This window comes from Meles meles, chromosome 3 (genome assembly GCF_922984935.1).
Source record: "Meles meles chromosome 3, mMelMel3.1 paternal haplotype, whole genome shotgun sequence".
Classification (NCBI taxonomy): domain Eukaryota; kingdom Metazoa; phylum Chordata; class Mammalia; order Carnivora; family Mustelidae; genus Meles; species Meles meles.
This window is the reverse complement of record NC_060068.1, coordinates 79,980,541-79,998,626: the sequence shown is the minus strand read 5'-3', so window position 1 is coordinate 79,998,626 and position 18,086 is coordinate 79,980,541. Positions and strand designations below refer to the sequence as shown.

The window sequence follows — 18,086 nt, the reverse complement described above, 5'->3', positions numbered from 1 at the left end:
AAAAGCACAGCCACAAAGCTCCTGTCCAGGACTTTGGGGGAATATTTTCATTTACTAGGATTGAATCTTCATTAGCCAAGAATGTCCAGGTGAAAATGCTAGAACTTGGAAATGCTCTCTGGCATTCACTGGATTTGGTTACTTTAACTCATTCTACATGTTATGTTTCTATTTCCTTACCCTATGCACCTTCTTACCTCCTTAGAAATTATGTGCCCTTTGCTATGCAAAAAATACAGAAAAGTTAGGTTTTCAACTTGATTCTGTCACTTGTCTTTGTTTTGCCTATTTACTTGATGAAAGCTATTAATTAGTATGTGCAAGGATTAAGGGCACCTAACAAATATTAAATGATTACATGTTACAATGACACTTATACCTGCAATGTGTGTAACTAACTGCACATATTCACAGAGACAACTACTCTGAGACCTAAGTTTATATGTATCATAAGCTATTATTTATTTGTATATAGGATAAACAGTTACTGTTTATCATAAATAAAGAGAAAGGAAGACAAAGAGACAATTCTTATTAAGTAGAAGCATTTTATATAGTTGTATTAGTGTTATTCACAATTCAATAGCAGGTGGTCATAATCATTGTTAAAAAAATGAAACAGAATAAAAAACAACTGAGAAATTATACATATTAAAGCACTTATTGTTTTATGTATATATAGACCTCCATAAGTATGTACTGGGTCACAATGAAAAACATGTTTCTTATTGAGGTTTGCGGTAAAAACAGTTTGAAAAGCACTGTATTATTAAGTGTGTTTGTGGTGTGATGGTATCCTTCATGGCATTCTTTCCCTCGCTCCAGAGGTTTTCACCTCTTGCTTTTCACTTATTCTACAAATGTTTACTGAGCACCTGCTATATGTTGGTTGGGGATCAGGTACTGGAGAGAGAAAAAGGCAACCTTACTTTTGGAAATTTCTACCTATTATCCTACAGATGTAAGTTTTTAACCAAAAGCTTAAAAACAAGCTAACACTGCATGAATTACAACTGTTCTTAACTTACTGTGCCTCTTGATGGCCGTGAAAATGTAAGTGGAATGTGTCAAAAACTTCCAGGAATAAGCCTTCTCAGAATACAAAGCTTCTTGCTGCATCTCATCAATGTCTGGAGAGAGATCCAGTATGAAATCTGTAATTGAGACAGCAATTCTCTAAAGGTGTATTTATTTTCATCTACCTTGTTAATTTCTACTTTCCTAGGCTTTTTGGCAAGAAAATGTTTTTTTTTTTCAGCAACCAAGACTTGGGTCGTGGCTATAAAACTTCCCTTTCAGAATTACTTTTTTCTGGAGGGACCAATATTTTTTGCTTTGAATATATGTTATTTATGTATTTGGCAGAAGGTTGAAATTTTTTAAACTTAAAAAAATGGTAAAATACTTTCTTTAAATGCTACCTTACTTGGAAAACTAAATATGCCATCCCACCCACCACCAAGAAGCCAAACTACTGGGACTTAACACCAACCACAAAATAATCTAGAGTTTTAATTCTCCTGCTGAAATCTCTAGTACTAAGAGAAAGCCTTAGTAGAAAGTTTTACATTGTAATTGTGTTTTTATTTCCTTACTCTTCCTCTCCCCACCTCATGTACTTTAAAAATGGCATCTAATATTTTAAGATGATGACATTTCAATTTAGAAATGCTTCTGATATATGTTATTAAGTAATTTTCTACATGTATAAAGATTTTAAAAATGATGGATTCTGTGCTTTAAAACAACAGCATACCCTTTAGAAATAACAGCAGGAAAGAATAGTATTTTTCTCTTCTCTGATCTTTCTGACAGATTCTATAAATGTTATGGTTTCTGGTGATCATTGGTGACTTTCAAAATCAAACCAATTAGCCTACAAGTACGTATCTTATAGCAGCAAAAAATCAGATTTTGTTATTTTCTCAATTATGGCTTTTAAAGTTTAAATGCTATTACTAGTATTTTAGTTCATTAGATCACTGCTCATGGTAGGCTGATGATATAAAGGTTTATACACATTTTCGAGAAACAGAAGAAAACTAAATGAGTTGTCATGTATTTTTAAGAAAATAAACTCAAATGATTAGGTAATTAATTGGTTTACAACTGTGCTGGAAAAATATTTCGTGATAAAATGGTAATCTTTTCCAGTCAGTCAAGATTATCCAGGTTTGGCTATGACAGTGTATGCTGGAGCTGGCTCAAATCTTCCCAACCTTGTGTTCAATGATGTCATGTCGGTAGCCTGAAATTAGTCACAGCAGGAGTACTTATACCACAGAAGTAAGAGGCTCCCTTTCCATTTTGAAGGTCTGTTAAACATTTCCCAATATACCATTACTATTCCTTTAAAATACAATTCAATTCTTTGTTCATAAGAATCTTACTTGGAGATCTAAATAATTGATGTTTTTTGTATAAATCTATCTTTCTGGAGAGAGATTTAAATGTTCCATTAGTTAACAGTGATAGAAATGTTAGACTTTCACTGTAAAGGGATAAATATGTGAGGCCTTATTCACAGACAAGTTCTTCCTTTCTTTTGAGGGAGTTGTACCCTATTCAAAATAAACTGTTCAAAATTTGGATTTTTATTTAAAAATAAAGGTATCCTATTTTTAACTCAATCCACACTTATGAAGCAAAAACCTAGACTTCAAAGAGAACCTAACAGATTTTAATTCTGTCAAAAATGTCTATGATTTCATGATAAAAGGTTAATTAAAAATATTTTGTAAAGTATGAAATAAACAATTTTAGACGAACTCATTTATTTGACACGTTAAATTAGGCAAAGAAAAATATATGCAACTGCATAAAAAGAATCACATTCTCATACTACTTGAACATACAGCAGTGGTCAAAAATAATGAATTGTGGAATGGATCCCAGGATTTAATGCAAAAAACATCCTGTACAGAAAAACTTCAGGCTTCTAACTTCACTGAATCCAATACTAAACGTGCTTCCTTATATTCCTCAGTTTCTTCCAAGTCTTTTTCACTCTCCTGAAATGAAATATAATAAAATGAGATTTATCCTTCTCACACTTCAGTGTTATTATTTACTTAATATTATAAACCATCAATACAAAGGCTCAAAAATTAACACAAAAAGGATTCCAAACCTCATCTAAATATTGTATAATTTCAAAGATTTCCCACAGTTTTGTTTTTTTATAGGTAAGAGAAGAAGTAACAGGTTTTGTTGTTTCACTGTATAGCATCCTCACAGAGTAAGTGAAAAACAGGGTCACCTAAAGCTATTAGCATTAAATAAATACATAAAAACCTCAGAAAAATGAAAAAAAAATTATTCTCATTTTGTCAACATGTCGCCATACAAAAAGGATTAATATCAATGGACTAAAAATAAAAAAATGATGCTTTACTAAAATGTCACATATATGATAATATTCAGACGACAATAATCCTTGAACTACCCACAATGACAAAGAAGGGTAGTGGTGTCATACCAGAGATAAGTATAATCTTTGAATCAGACAACCAAACTGTCTGCTTATTAATGAGTATTATGCATTTTACTACAAGGAAACAACATGCTAACATCTTTTATTTTTTGACATCCAAAGACTGAGGTTTTCCTTGATACTTTATACATAAAACTCTTACTAATATATTATTATGTGAAGAGATAAATGAAACAGTATCATCTAAGTTATTTTGCATATGAACTTTTGTTTGATTTTTACTTAAATAAGTAAAGCTATGACCAGTTATTTGTGTTGGGTCAATAAAAGCTAAAGATGTACAAACCGTTACAGAGCAGAGAGAATAAAGTATGTGTGTTTCTTTTTTTTTTTTTTTTAATATTTATTTATTTGACAGAGAGAAATCACAACTAGGCAGAGAGGCAGGCAGAGAGAGAGGAGGAAGCAGGCTCCCTGCGGAGCAGAGAGCCGGACGAGGGGCTCGATCCCAGGACCCTAGGATCATGACCTGAGCCGAAGGCAGAGGCTTTAACCCACTGAGCCACCCAGGCGCCCCTCTTTTTTTTTTTTTTTTAAAGATTTATTTATTTATTTGACAGAGAGAAAGACAGTGAGAGAGGGTACACAAGCTGGGGGAGTGGGAGAGGGAGAAGCAGGCTTCCCGCAGAGCAGGAAGCTCGATGCAGGGCTCGATCCCAGGACTCTGGGACCATTACCTGAGCTGAAGGCAAATGCTTAATGGACTGAGCCACCCAGGTGCCCCTGTGTGATCCTTTAATAGGAAAATTTAAAGTAAAAGGAGTGAGAATTTGCTTAACTCAGACTACAGGCAAAAATTTCTTAAAACCTCTATATTACACCTAAACATGTCTCTGTTCTCTGTTACTAAGTATAAGCTCTTTGAGGGTAGAAATATTGTTGACTACATCCATACACACTAGTATATCATTCAAAGACAGTATTATTCTTTTCAAGCAATTTCTATTACTTTTTCAGCTACTAGATTCATGAGAGAAAAAAGCATTTGTCAGGAAATAAAAATGGTGCTTCTGTCTCAGTATTTTAATATAGTAATTATTTCCTGCTTTCATCTACCTTTTATTTCAAAACCACAGTTTTATTTTGGCTGTTAAGTAGAGCTATCCTGACTTTGAAAGGTTCCTATAGATAAAAATGGAGTTCTGTGTCAAAATTAAAATAAAATGTGAACATATCTGTTTTTTTCTTACAGCTTTAGTCCTAATATAACTTTGGTGGGAAAACAAATGTCATTCTTTTTCAAAGAATACATATAATCATCCTGAGAAAGCCTCAGAAGATTTTTGTTATAGAAGGCATAACTATGAATCACGAGACAGCTAGTAGCTAGTTAATATTAGCTCAAGAACTAGAAACATAAAATGAGATTAGTAAAGGAAATCTCAGAATTCATCAAATTATCATCAAACAGCGAAAACAACTGGCTTGAATATAGTATCATGCAGTTATCTCTGTTAAGAAATAGGAGGACTTTTAATTGTTTTTAGAATCTTTTATGAAATGATTCTGCCACTGTATCACAAGGCACTTAACACTAGCAAGGGTGGTAACAGCATTATCCTGCTCCAAGTTAATAGGAAAGCACTGCCTATATTACAAGGTGTTTTTTTTTTTCCTCTCAAACTGAATAAGGTTTGACTCTGAAAGGATTCCAGATCCTTTTCATAAGGGTCCAGGTTAATTTGAAGCATCTGGATCTTCTGAAATTTTAAACAGTCTACTTATCTTTAATGTGCCAAAAAAAAGATCTTTATGGGGCGCCTGGGTGGCTCAGTGGGTTAAGCCTCTGCCTTCAGCTCAGGTCATGATCTCAGGGTCCTGGGATCGAGCCCCGTATCGGGCTCTCTGCTTGGCAGGGAGCCTGCTTCCTCCCCTCTCTGGCTGCTGCTCTGCCTACTTGTAATCTCTCTCTCTCTCTCTCTCAATCTGTAAAAAAGAAAAAAAAAATTAAAAAAAAAAAAGATCTTTATGTATAAATACTAAATATTTCAAGATACTGCTGAATAGTGTTAGTGCTCTGAATATCTACCATAATAACTCAAATATATTTAATTAACTAAGTTTAAATAAACAGAATAAACATGTTGGTTATAGTACTTCTACTGGAGGCTAATTAAAACACAATTTAATCTCTACTAATTATTTTAAAATATACTGGCACACAGGGCAAGTGAACGAAATATGTCCTGAACTAGTTTACAGCACTGAATACGTAAGATTTTGGCCTTCCACGTATTACACTGAAAGAATGTTTAAACAGAACACAGAGAAGAATTTACTTACTAATAACTGCAGAAGATCGGTATATGCTGCTTCCAACCTGCGCTGGCAATCTGGGATCATCATCCGGGACTCTTGCAGGATCTCTGCCTATAATGAAAATCTCTGTGAGACAAGCAGAGACAGTAGAACTTACGTGTTTAGCTCACACTTCTGTAACTATCTAGAACAGGTCAGAAGAACAGGAAAAAATTATAGGTATGTTAAATAGTTTAATATTTTTTTTAAAAGCTCAATATTTTAACTTAAATTGTGATTAGAAGTTAGAAAGAATGACTATCATACTGTAAAATATTCAAAGTACAAGTTTTAAATCATTTGGTAATCACCTTTTCATGCTAAGTGAAAATTAACTGGAAAAGCTTTTCATAGGGCATTTATTTAAAAAGGCTATTTAAAATAAACTATTTTTCCTGCTGTCACAAAGCACCTTTATCCAAAATGGGATCAGCTGGTTATATAAATATCTCCTGCATCTTCTGAGTAATAAAGAAAAACAGTGTTCAGATAATATCACATAGAGATAATTACTGCATGAAAAAAGTTATTGAGTTATTGATCACATCATGTGCACACTGCAGGAGGTTCTTACTGAAAGACAGAGGTAAAGAAAAAGGAAAAGCAAAGACCAGCAGGTTCATATTTTTGATGCTTATCATGCATAAAAAGTTATTACTTATCCTTGTGCTTCATTTTAGGAGAGAGATTATTCTCCCCATGCACTTTGAGCCAAATTACCAACCTGGCACCCCTCTGAATCTAACTTCTGCCTATTCCTCTTGAAGACAGACACAACAGAATTAAACCCAAGAATATTTATTCTGGAGGGTATTTCTGGATTTAAAATACATCATTCAAAGCTGGACTATAAAATATCAGATCATAAAAGAAAAAAATCAAAGCAATCACTGAGAAACCAATCAGTAGGAGGGTAAATAAATTAGTGTCAGATGTTGTTCCTCAAATACGTCTTTTTCCTAAGGTGGCAGGAAGCTTTATCTCCTTAAACTATTCTCAGAGACACAAAAATCATTTAAACATTTATCTACAAAAAATGATGTTTGGGCAACTACCTTTGGTTAAAAGGGTACAAATTCCAAACTTTTAACTAATTCTACTAATAAGCTTTATTAGCTAGCTCATATAAAACAAAAAGGAAAGACATAACTTAATGGTAATCATATTATATTTTAATAGAAACTTTAGTAAGTCCCAGTATCTTCTCCCTTTCCCTAATAGTTTTGTCATAACACACACTATAAACAAAAACCAGAATCATAATAAACAAGGATGCTCTCTATCCACATCTGTTTTCTCAGGTGAAAACCTATTGTTTAACTTTTTTTTTTTTAATTTGTGATTTTGTTTTTAATTATCGTAAGCCTTATCACATAATTTACAAATTTGTGCTGATGATCTATCTCCTCTATTTTAACCCTTCTAATGAGTTGGCTAAAGGACCATTACCAATCATACATATATGGTATTTCCACAGTTGTGTCTCTGAATAGCTGTTTAGAAGACAACCCTGAATTATAACTTAGTCTGACTTAGTAGATAATTCACAAGCCATGTCTGCTGCTATATCCTGTCACTCTGAATTTTAAAAGCATCTGACCTTAGATCATCTATAAAATGAGAAGTGTTAAATACTCTTTAATATTACACATAAACCACACTAAAATGCCTTTCATTAAGCAAAAGGCAACATTTTAGATGCAGGGAATTTTAATGAAATTGGCATAGTTAAGGAAAAAAAAAAAGTGGACACTGCCAGCTTATCTTCAACCCTTGCCTTTAACAGGCTAATGAACACAACCTGAAACACAGCTCAGTCTTGCTGGTTCTGAGACAGTGAAGGGATTTCCTCAGTATTTAAATATATAAATATAACCAGTTATATAAATCTAAATATAAAACCAATCTCCTATAAGTTTAGAGATGACATTTACCACCTCTGTGAAAAGCTGAACATTACTAATCAATTCCGATCATATTTTTAAAAGGGGAAAACTGACAGCACTTGCTGAACCAGAATTACTATCAAAGTTCAAAAAGCTGATCATTTTCATTTAACCACAAGCCAACCTTATTTAAATCAGGACTGTCCAAAAGAAATATTCTATCGGCCATTCATGATCTGAATTCTGATGTATGAGATCGATTGAACACATAAAAGTCATGAAACATTTTTGTTTTGCAATAAATAAGGCAATGGCCAACTATTACTCCTTAGTAGCTTTTTTGAGATAAGCTATCAAGTCTGCTCTTTCCCCTGTCTTCTTAATGCCAGCGAAGATCATTTTTGTCCCAGGGATGTACTTCTTGGGATTCTCCAAATACTCCATCAGTGTCTCCTCTCTCCAGGTGATGCCTTTATTCTTGTTGGCATCCGTGTAAGAAAATCCAGGGGCCTGACCTGTCTTTCGGCCAAATAAACCATGGAGATTTGGCCCAGTCTTGTGCTTGCCTCCCTTTTCCACGGTATGGCACTGGGCACACTTCTGAACAAAAATCTTCTTGCCCTTCTCAACATCACCCATTTTTATTTTTATTTTATTTTATTTTTTTAAAAGATTTTATTTATTTATTTGACAGACAGAGATCACAAGTAGGCAGAGAGGCAGGCAGAGAGAGAGGAGGAAGCAGGCTCCCTGCTGAGCAGAGAGCCCGATGTGGGGCTCGATCCCAGGACCCTGAGATCATGACCTGAGCCGAAGGCAGAGGCTTTAACCCACTGAGCCACCCAGGCGCCCCAACATCACCCATTTATAAATCGCCCTTTCGTCGCGCGCGAAATGAAGGTGTCCGCTCGCAAGCCGGGCGTCCCGCTCTCTATTGTTTAACTTCTTTTACTAATAAGACGCTGGCTGAAAACTTTAGACACAGGATCATGACTTTACTTCACTGCTAATCATACTATACGTAGATATTTAATCACTGTTACTAAATTCTTTTTATGTATCTGGTTAGTATGAATATGTGTGAAAAAAATCACTGATAGATATTTCACTGGATACCTGATTCATATTTCTTCCTTATGGACCACCCTTGAGGGTAACTTATAGGAGTTAAATAAGTGAAATGAATATAAAGAGTAAGATCAAAAGCGTAAGTCAAAATAGATACTTCTAGAAAGTTTTTTGAAAGCTTTAGTACTGTCAATGAAATGAACTTTATACTTCTATTATTATTCTATTCATTATAATGGAGCTAGAATCCTCATTTAATCTATCAAACAGGACTATGATGTAAATAGGGTCAAAGATCAGTCTCTCCCACGTACCATCCACAATTCATTCAATAAGCTTACTATATATCTACAGGATGCCCGGTACAGGGGATGCAAAGATGAGTAAAAGTGTGGTTTTTGTCCTCCATTCCAGTATAGAAGCATGAACATGAAAATAAACACCTGACACAGCTTCAAGAAGACTATGCCACTGGGAGCCAAAGGCATATAGTAAAATGCCGGTTATGATGTGGAATCCATAAACCACATCCCTATCAAGGCCATAAATCGTAGACTTTACCTCTTAACAATGAATTACAACTGCTAGAAATAATTTTAAAAGACCATATATAAGGTGTGATTATATAGTAAAGAAACTCCTCAAAATACCTGAACTAAAGTAAATGAATATTATCTTTCAAAGTGTTCTCCTTGGGAAGGAGTCACTCAGATGAATGAAGCCTCTCTTTAAAATATCTGAATAGGGTGGTTTAGTCTGCCTTGGGCTCAGGTCATGATCTCATGGTCCTGGAACAAGCCCCACATCCTGCTTCCTGCTCAGCAGAAAACCTGCTTCTCCCTCTCCCACTCCCCCGCTTGTGTTCCTTCTCTTGCTGTCTCTCGTCAAATAAATAAATTTTTTTTAAGATTTTTTTTTTTAAAGATTTATTTATTTGACAGATAGAGATTACAAGTAGGCAGAGAGGCAGGCAGAGAGAGAGAGAGGAGGAAGCAGGCTCCCAGCTAAGCAGAGAGCCCGATGCGGGGCTCGATCCCAGGACCCCAGGATCATGACCTGAGCTGAAGGGAGAGGCTTTAACCTGCTGAGCCACCCAGGTGCCCCTAAGATTTTATTTATTTATTTGACAGACAGAGATCACAAAAATAATTTTTTTTTAAATTTTTTTTTATTTGACAGAGAGAAATCACAACTAGACAGAGAGGCAGGCAGAGAGAGAGGAGGAAGCAGGCTCCCCGCGGAGCAGAGAGCCCGACGTGGGGCTCGATCCCAGGACCCCGAGATCATGACCCGAGCCGAAGGCAGAGGCTTTAACCCACTGAGCCACCCAGGTGCCCCCAAAAATAAATTCTTAAATAAAAGAAAATATCTGAATAAACTCTCAATTTATTATAATGCTTACTATGACAAGACTGAGTTTAAGTCAGGATCTTGGCACAGGTTGGGAGGTACAAGAAACCTTAGGTAACACAGCAGGATGTGGTCCTACTCAAGTGTTACTGTTCTTAAAACAAGTTAGGATATTTTGGGGGGAAAGTTATGCAGGTAAAATGGAAGTTTGGGGAGGCTTATTAGCAAGACTCAAATTAGAACAATAAATAAATTACTAAACTAAAATCTGATCAATTACCTTTATAATCAAATGTATATAAGTTGGAAGGGAAAAGCCCTAATTGGCAGATTTTCATTTTTTCAGAAAGAAGAGCTCTGTGAAATAATCTGGCCAATGTTAAGTTGTTCTGCTATTGCTCAACTGAGATAAGATTTCTAACTTCTTTAATGATCCATTCACCCAGGGCTGGCTATAAATCCATAGGCACTCTAATATTGGATATCGGCTGCCTCTGGAACCAATGGTAACTGCATTAGCTTGCCAAACTGAGCTTTAGAGTTGTTCAGAGATTACTGTAACAATGGTTAAGTCTGCTTTTATACAGAGGTCAAATGGTAATATACTAATAAACAGGTTAAAAATCCAACTGAAGAGAGGGAGAGACAGAGGGAAAATGGTAACTATGTAAGGTGATGGGTATGTCAAGTAGCTTGGTTATGGTCAATATTCACAAAGTATACATTCATCAAATCATACAATTTGATAACTTAAATATATATAATTTTAGACTCAACTATATCCCAGTAAAGCAAGAGAAAAAAGATATAAAGACACTCTGACTGAGAAACAAATGAAGAATCATAGAGTCAGAAGGGACCTAAGTGGTCTACTACAGGCTGCTCAATTTACAAACAAGAAAGCTGAGTTTCAGAGTGACTAGCTAGTTGATAGGATCTGAGTTATAACCCATGACTCTGATTTCAACTCTAACATATGAATGAGTGATAGTGTAGCCAGACTCTAAGGCGGCTTCCAATGATCTCGTTCTTGCATAGTCATCTCCCACACTACATCTGGGTTGCACCTGTGACCAACAGAATGTGGCAGAAGTGGCTTTCTAGAACTTAAGACCTGAGGCTAAGTCTTTAGGTGGCTTTTTGTTTCCACATGGGCCTCTTGAAATGCTTACATTATGGAAATGCTTCTCTCAGGACCCGGTTGTCACGCTGTGAGAACCTCTGAAGGATGGACAGAAGGAAGATAGAATGATAAGGAGGAAGAAAGGAAGGAAAGAGGAAAGGAAAGAAGGAATTTGACTTGTGTTTTGTGGTTATTGCTGAATGACTAAGGTTATTACTCAATGACTAAAAAATAGTCTGGGCCCCTAAACCTAAGATGTCAATAATTACTTTAAGTATAAATGGTTTAAATCCACTTCTAAGAGATTCATAGACTGGACCCAACTATATGCTGCTTATAAGAAAACCACTTCGAACAAAATGAAACAGAGCTGAAAATAAAAGGATGAAAAAAGATGTATCATGCAAACATTTAAACAAAAGAGTGACTATATTAATACTGGACAGACTTCAGAGCAAAAAAATAAATAAATTAGAGACCAAGAGGAATGTTACATGATAATAAAATGATCAATTCACCAAGAAAAAAACATGGTGATCCCTAAATGTGGAAGTACTGCATAAGAGAACTTCAAAATATGTAACATAAAAACTGATAAAACTAAAAGGAGAGAGATGAAACTACACATAGAGCAGGGGATTTCAGTACTTCACTCTGGTACAAGTGGTAGAAGTATTAGACCAAAAAAGTCAGCAAAGTTATAAAAGGACTGAATAATGCCATCAACCAGTAAGATCTAATTGGTATTTATAGGACACTCTGCCTAAGAAAGGAAAAGAAATACTTTTTAAGCACCTACAAAACTTTCATTACAGGGGCACCTGAGTGGGTCAGTTAGTTAAGCTTCTGACTCTTGGTTTCAGCTCAGGTCATGACCTCATGGGCTGTGGGACTGAGCCCTGCGTTAGGCTCCATGCTCAGTGCAGAGTCTGCTTGAAAGATTCTCTCTCTCTGCCCATCCCCCATCTTATATGCACACTCTCGCAAATAAATAAATCTAAAAAAAAAAAAAGGAAAATGAAACATTATTGCAATATACCACAGTCTGGGTCAAATAACAACAATAAAAAATCTCAACAAATTTAAATATTAAATAAAAGAACTGAAATAATACATAGTGCATGTACAACTATTAAAAAAAAAAAGCAGAAATAGTAACAAAAATATAGCAGGAAAATCTTCAAATCACTTAGAAATTAAACATACTTGTAAATAACCCATGAGTCAACAAGGAAATCTCAAAAGAAGAAGAGAAATTGACCTTTTCAACAAACATCGCTGGAGGAATTAGGCTTCTATAGGCAAAAGGATAAATCGATAAATTTCAAACTAAACCTCACCCCTTAAACAAAAATTAACTCAAGACTGATCAAAGCCTTAAATGTAAAACATAAAACCACAGATATTTTAGGGAAAAAAAAAACAAAACAGAAATCTTTGGGACCTACGACTAGGCAGAGGCCTTAGACTTAAGATCAAGAGTATAATTCACAAAAGAAAATGTTAGCCATAAATGAGATGTTTTCAAAATTAAAAACTACTGCTCAGTGAAAGACACTGTTAAGAGGCAGTGACTAAGAGAAAATATTTGCAAGCCACATATCCAGCAAAGGGCATTTATCTGGAATATATAAAGAACTCTCAAAACTCAGAAGTAGAGAAACAAAGAATCCCATTAAAAAGTGGGCAGAAGACGGCTCAGTCAGTATTGCATGCAACTCTTGATCTCAGGGTTGTGATTTCAAACCCCATGATGGGTGTAGAGATTACTTAAAAAAAATAAAATCTTAGGGGTGCCTGGCTGGCTCAGTAGGAAGTGTGTGGCTCTTGATTTTGGGGTCATAAGTTCAAGCGCCACTCTGGGTGTGGAGATTACTTACATAAATGAAAAACTTTTAAAAAGGGAGCAGAAGACATGAACAGACATTTCACTGAAGAGGATATACAGACACAAATAAGCAAATGAGAAGATACTCAACATTACAGCCACTAGGAAAATCAAAATTAAAAGCACAATGAGGTATCACTATACATCTATCATGTAGGTGATGGCCAAATGCCAAAATAAAAAACAGAGGTAACACCAAAGGCCAGTGAGGATGTGGAGAAATCAAAACACTCACACATCAATGATGGGAATGTGAAATAATACAGTCACTCTGGAAAAGAGTTCGGCAGTTTCTCTTAAGACAAAAAAATGTACTAATAAAACACAGCAATTTCTTGGGATTTATCCCAGTAAAATGAAAACTTATGTTCATGCAAAAATTGTCTATGAATGTTCACAGAAGATTTTTTTGTAATAGCCCCAAACTAGAAACAATCTAAATGTTCTTCAGTGGATACATCCATACCATGGAACACTACTCAGCAATAATAAGGAACAAGGATGAACCACTCAGTGACTTAAGTGGACCTCAAGGGAATTATGCTAAGTGGCAAAGCCAATTTCAAAAGGTTACATACTGTATAATTCGTCAAAGAATATTAATTACTTAGAACTCAGGGATGGAGAAGACAGGGGCTACAAAGACCTCTTGTGAGGTAGCACAAGACAGTTTTGTGTGGAAAGATTTTCCATCTTGACTGTCGTATTTACACATTCTACATGTTACAGAATTGTATATGGGACATATTTATATACATAAACACACAAATGTATATACAGATACACACAAATGAGTACATGTGTAACTAGAGAAATATAAATAAGCTCTGTGGTGTACCAATGTCAATTTCACGGTCCGGACATTATAATTATAATTATATAAGATATTAAAATTGTAGGAGGACTAGTGAGGGGTATATGTATATTTATACATATACATAAATATATGTATTTACCTATTTGCAACTTCCTGTAAATCTACAACAAAATACAAAACAAGTATAAAAACAGAGCACCATTGATAAACCTGAGACAATAATATTTTCTTGTACCACTGGAAGTCATTTTAAATAATACTTTTATTACTGATAAAAGAAATATGGTGTTTCTTGCAGAATCAGTCTTGTGAAAGACACTTGATAAAATTCCTCTTTTAAACTGAGGCTTCCTATTATTTTCCACATACTTAAGAAAAAATTTCCCCTTCATTTTTAGGAAAAAGAAATATCCAATTGTGAATGTTAACTTATGTTTCAAGTAAATCACACACAAAAAATGTATGTGCATCCTTCTCAAAAACAAATTTTTATAACACTGCAATTATATGTAATAGCTGTAAATCTTTATTGGGAAAATTGTACCAATTTGTCCTTTTAACATTACTTCCGGAAGATAAGAGATGAGTCATGCCTCAGGTGAAGTAGGAGGGATATGTTTGATTATCATTGTTTATCATTTCTGAGGCAGATTAGGTTTAAAAAAAACAAAAAACCAGAATACCCTTACTGGTTGAGGGCAAAATCTCTGTATCTCTAACTAGGATGAGGAGAGTAGAAGAGTGATGTCATGAGCAGAGGACTAAAATTAATTTGGGCAATATTTGAAGGTTGCATTATATTGTCTAGCCCAAAAAGAAAAAGACAGGACAGAATAACTCTTTGACTGACTGATATTTTGGCCTCTTGGGGTCTTCTACTTAGTTACTTAGTTTACAAGAACCAAAATTAGACCTAATCTAGGGAAGGCCAATTTTTTTTTTTTTAAGATTTTATTTATTTATTTGACAGACAGAGATCACAAGTAGGCAGAGAGGCAGGTAGAGAGAGAGAGGAAGGGAAGCAGGCTCCCCGCTGAGCAGAGAGCCCAATGCGGGGCTCGATCCCAGGACCCTGAGATCATGACCTGAGCCGAAGGCAGCGGCTTAACCCACTGAGCCACCCAGGCGCCCGGGAAGGCCAGTTTTGACAACCAAATAGGTAAGAAGGCCAGTTTTGACAACCAAATAGGTAGGGACTGACAGTATAAATGTGCTATTACTTTTTTTAAAAAAAGATGTATTTATCTGTTTGAGAGTGCCAGAGCACATGGGAGTGGGCACAGGGCAAGAGAGAATCCCAAGCAGACTCCCCACAGAGCTCAGAGCCAAATGCGGGGCTCAATCTCATGACCCTGGGATTACAACCCTGAGCCAAAACCAAGAGTTGGACACTCAACTGACTGTGACACCCAAGCACCCAAGAAATGTGTTCAAAAGATCCATTAAAGCCAGAGCAAAATGGATCCATGTGAGAAAAGAGCCATGTTAGTGAGAAGTGGTTAAGGAGGGGATTTAGCTCAGAAGAGGAGGAAATACAGAGAGACAAGTAAAGAAGCCACAAAATGCAGCACTTCGCTTTCTTGATATTTTCTACTAGGAGCACAACATATGTAAAGAAACTATTACCCACATTAAAATTCCAGCAAATAGGAATAAAGCAGTGCTTTGGGCAAAGCAACTCTTATTACATATAAAAAAAAAAACGTGAATGGCTGGTCACAGTATAGCTAAGCTAGGGAAAGTAAATTGATAAAGCATATAGGCTGGGTTAAAGAAAAGGTCTCATGAGACAGACAAAACTGCAACTGACAACTGTATAAACTATAGGTTAACAATAGCAGTAAACAGAAAGATTTATTGTTCTGTAATTAGATACGGGATAGTATTTTTGAATGTAAGTGCTAGGGTAACTAGGAATCTAAGAAATCACCTTATAAACCATGACCATGTGACAAGAGAGAATTTTAACATAGCTGAGAGTAGAAAGAATTTTTTAAAGATTTATTTTATTTATTCGAGAGAGAGAGAAAAAAGAGTGTGCATGTGCACAAGAGCAGGATGAGGGGCAGAGGGAGAGAATACTCAAGCAGATAGCCCTCACTGAGCATGGAGCTGGAGGTGGGGCTCAATCCCATGACTCTTGAGATCATGACCTTCACTGAAACCAGATGTTAGATGCTTAACTGACAGAGCCACCTAAGCACCCTGGAAAGGATTTTTAAACAAAAATTTTCCCCTATTTACATCTGCATATGTAGTAAATGATAATGTAGTTAAGTGGCTAGTACTTTTAAATAACAATGAGAACAGAAGATTCAATGAAGAGTTAATCCCTACCTATAAAATAGTGACTTTACTGAAAGATGATCAATATGTAAATATTAAAATAAAACAGATTCTCTGATAATCTGTGACATTATCTGCAGAATTTTATTTAGAAAGAGAACACATTTACTCTCCATTCCGGTAACTTACAACTTCTATTTTAGCTATATGGCTATTCTTTTAATACATTACTGGTGATTAAAAGAACAGGGCGGGGCGTCTGGGTGGCTCAGTGGATTAAAGCCGCTGCCTTCGGCTCAGGTCATGATCTCAGGATCCTGGGATCGAGCCCCGCGTCGAGCTCTCTGCTCCGCAGGGAGCCTGCTTCCTCCTCTCTCTCTGCCTGCCTCTCTGCCTACTTGTGATCTCTCTCTCTGTCAAATAAATAAATAAAATCTTTAAAAAAAAAAAAAAGAACAGGGCAAAGAAAAAAATAACTGAAGTCAGGAGTTACATATCTGGGGAAATAAGCCTGACTGAAAAGGACCTGGGAGAAATAAAGTCAAATACTATGTTATACTATTTCTTACTAAATGTTGGAAAACAACAGAAGACATTAAAGTGAGAGAGGGGCAAGCGTGATATAAATATTTATACAAGTACATATTTAAAAAAACATTTAACCATCATTATTTTAAGAGTCAAAAAACTGTACTTCATATGTAAATCCTTATGAAGAGCAGTTAGTCCACAATGGTCAATATATCAGCAATCATACTGTATCTGTAAATCTGTTTACAAATCCTTCCTCAATTTATGAAAATCTTAAACACAAATGTCCTCTGCTATACCACACCTAGTGGAAGCAGGCTCTTCTAGAAGCTCAAAATTAAGGTTTTCTTCCTGGATATTTCAAATGACACTATGTTGCTTTTGAAACACAGAGAGCAAATGCCTACAGAAAAATCCATTTTAAATTATTAACATTGTTGTATGAAGTGTGGGTTGAGTGTTCACTATTATTTGTAACGTAATTTGTATGATTAAAACCACGGTGAGTTCACAAAGTCCTGATTTAAAGAAGAAGTCTTGCGATATAATCTGTATAAGCCTTTTTCTTGGTGTCATCTGGATTTTATTCTACATGCATTGTACACTGGATGTTAAGTAAAAGAGTAAATGATCTGACATACCATTTTAGACATCAATCTAGCTGTTGTGGTGGGAGGGAAAGGAGGTTTCAAGAGACAGAAGTGTGCTGACTAGGAGGCTTTTGCGATAGTATAGGCAAAAGATGAGAGTGGACTGGATTAGGGGCAATGGTAGAAAGGAAACAAAAGGAGGGAATAAGAAATAGGACTTATGGATATTAGATGTGGTTATTAGGAAAGAGAGAGAAGCGTCAAGAAGAGATCCACTAAATTTTTGGTTTTAGGTATCTCAGTGACTGGAGATACCATTTGCTGAAAATGGGTAACAAGAGAAGGAATAGATTTTTGTTTTAGAAAGGTGGGTTAACTTGAAGAAGACCATGCCAAACAGGTGATTAGTTGAATATATATATGTCTGGAATGGTCAAGCCCAGAAATATAGATTGGGGGATACTGGCACTAGAATGAATGCCAAGTAAGTAGGGACTCTAGGTTTTTTGTTTCTGTTTTGTTCTTTTTAATGTCATGCCTAAAAGAATGCCTAGAACAGTATTTGGCAAGTAGCAGGGGATTCAATAAATATCTGTTGAGTGAATAAATGAGTGAACACAAAAATGAAGTTTTATGATGGTACGAACTTAAGATCTAGATTAAGATCTAGAGGTTGCAGAAAGAACTCTTGAAGGTTAACACACACACACACCCCCCCCCACACCCGCCTCCCAACACACACAGGGTGGGGGGGGG

General features: G+C 35.6%; 2 protein-coding genes across 2 annotated transcripts in view; both read right to left on the bottom strand.

The window, feature by feature from the left end:
* Window positions 1-2,757: 2,757 nt before the first annotated feature.
* Window positions 2,758-18,086, bottom strand: part of TBCA (tubulin folding cofactor A) — a 70,175-nt gene continuing 54,846 nt past the window's right edge. Inside the window, exons 3-4 of the mRNA XM_046000588.1 lie at window positions 5,777-5,863; window positions 2,758-3,011 (exon numbers count right to left, since the gene is read on the bottom strand). Of these exons, the coding sequence (XP_045856544.1) occupies window positions 2,931-3,011; window positions 5,777-5,863 (168 nt within the window). The 3' untranslated portion in view covers window positions 2,758-2,930. The remainder of the gene's footprint in view (window positions 3,012-5,776; window positions 5,864-18,086) is intronic.
* LOC123938852 (cytochrome c-like) lies at window positions 7,134-8,316 on the bottom strand. The gene has a single exon (XM_046000589.1). The coding sequence runs from the start codon at window positions 8,314-8,316 to the stop codon at window positions 7,999-8,001; it is 318 nt and encodes a 105-aa protein (XP_045856545.1). The 3' UTR covers window positions 7,134-7,998.

Excerpts from the sequence above, each read along its gene's own strand:
- LOC123938852 (XM_046000589.1), bottom strand. The coding sequence starts at position 8,316 with ATGGGTGATGTTGAGAAGGGCAAGAAGATTTTTGTTCAGAAGTGTGCC.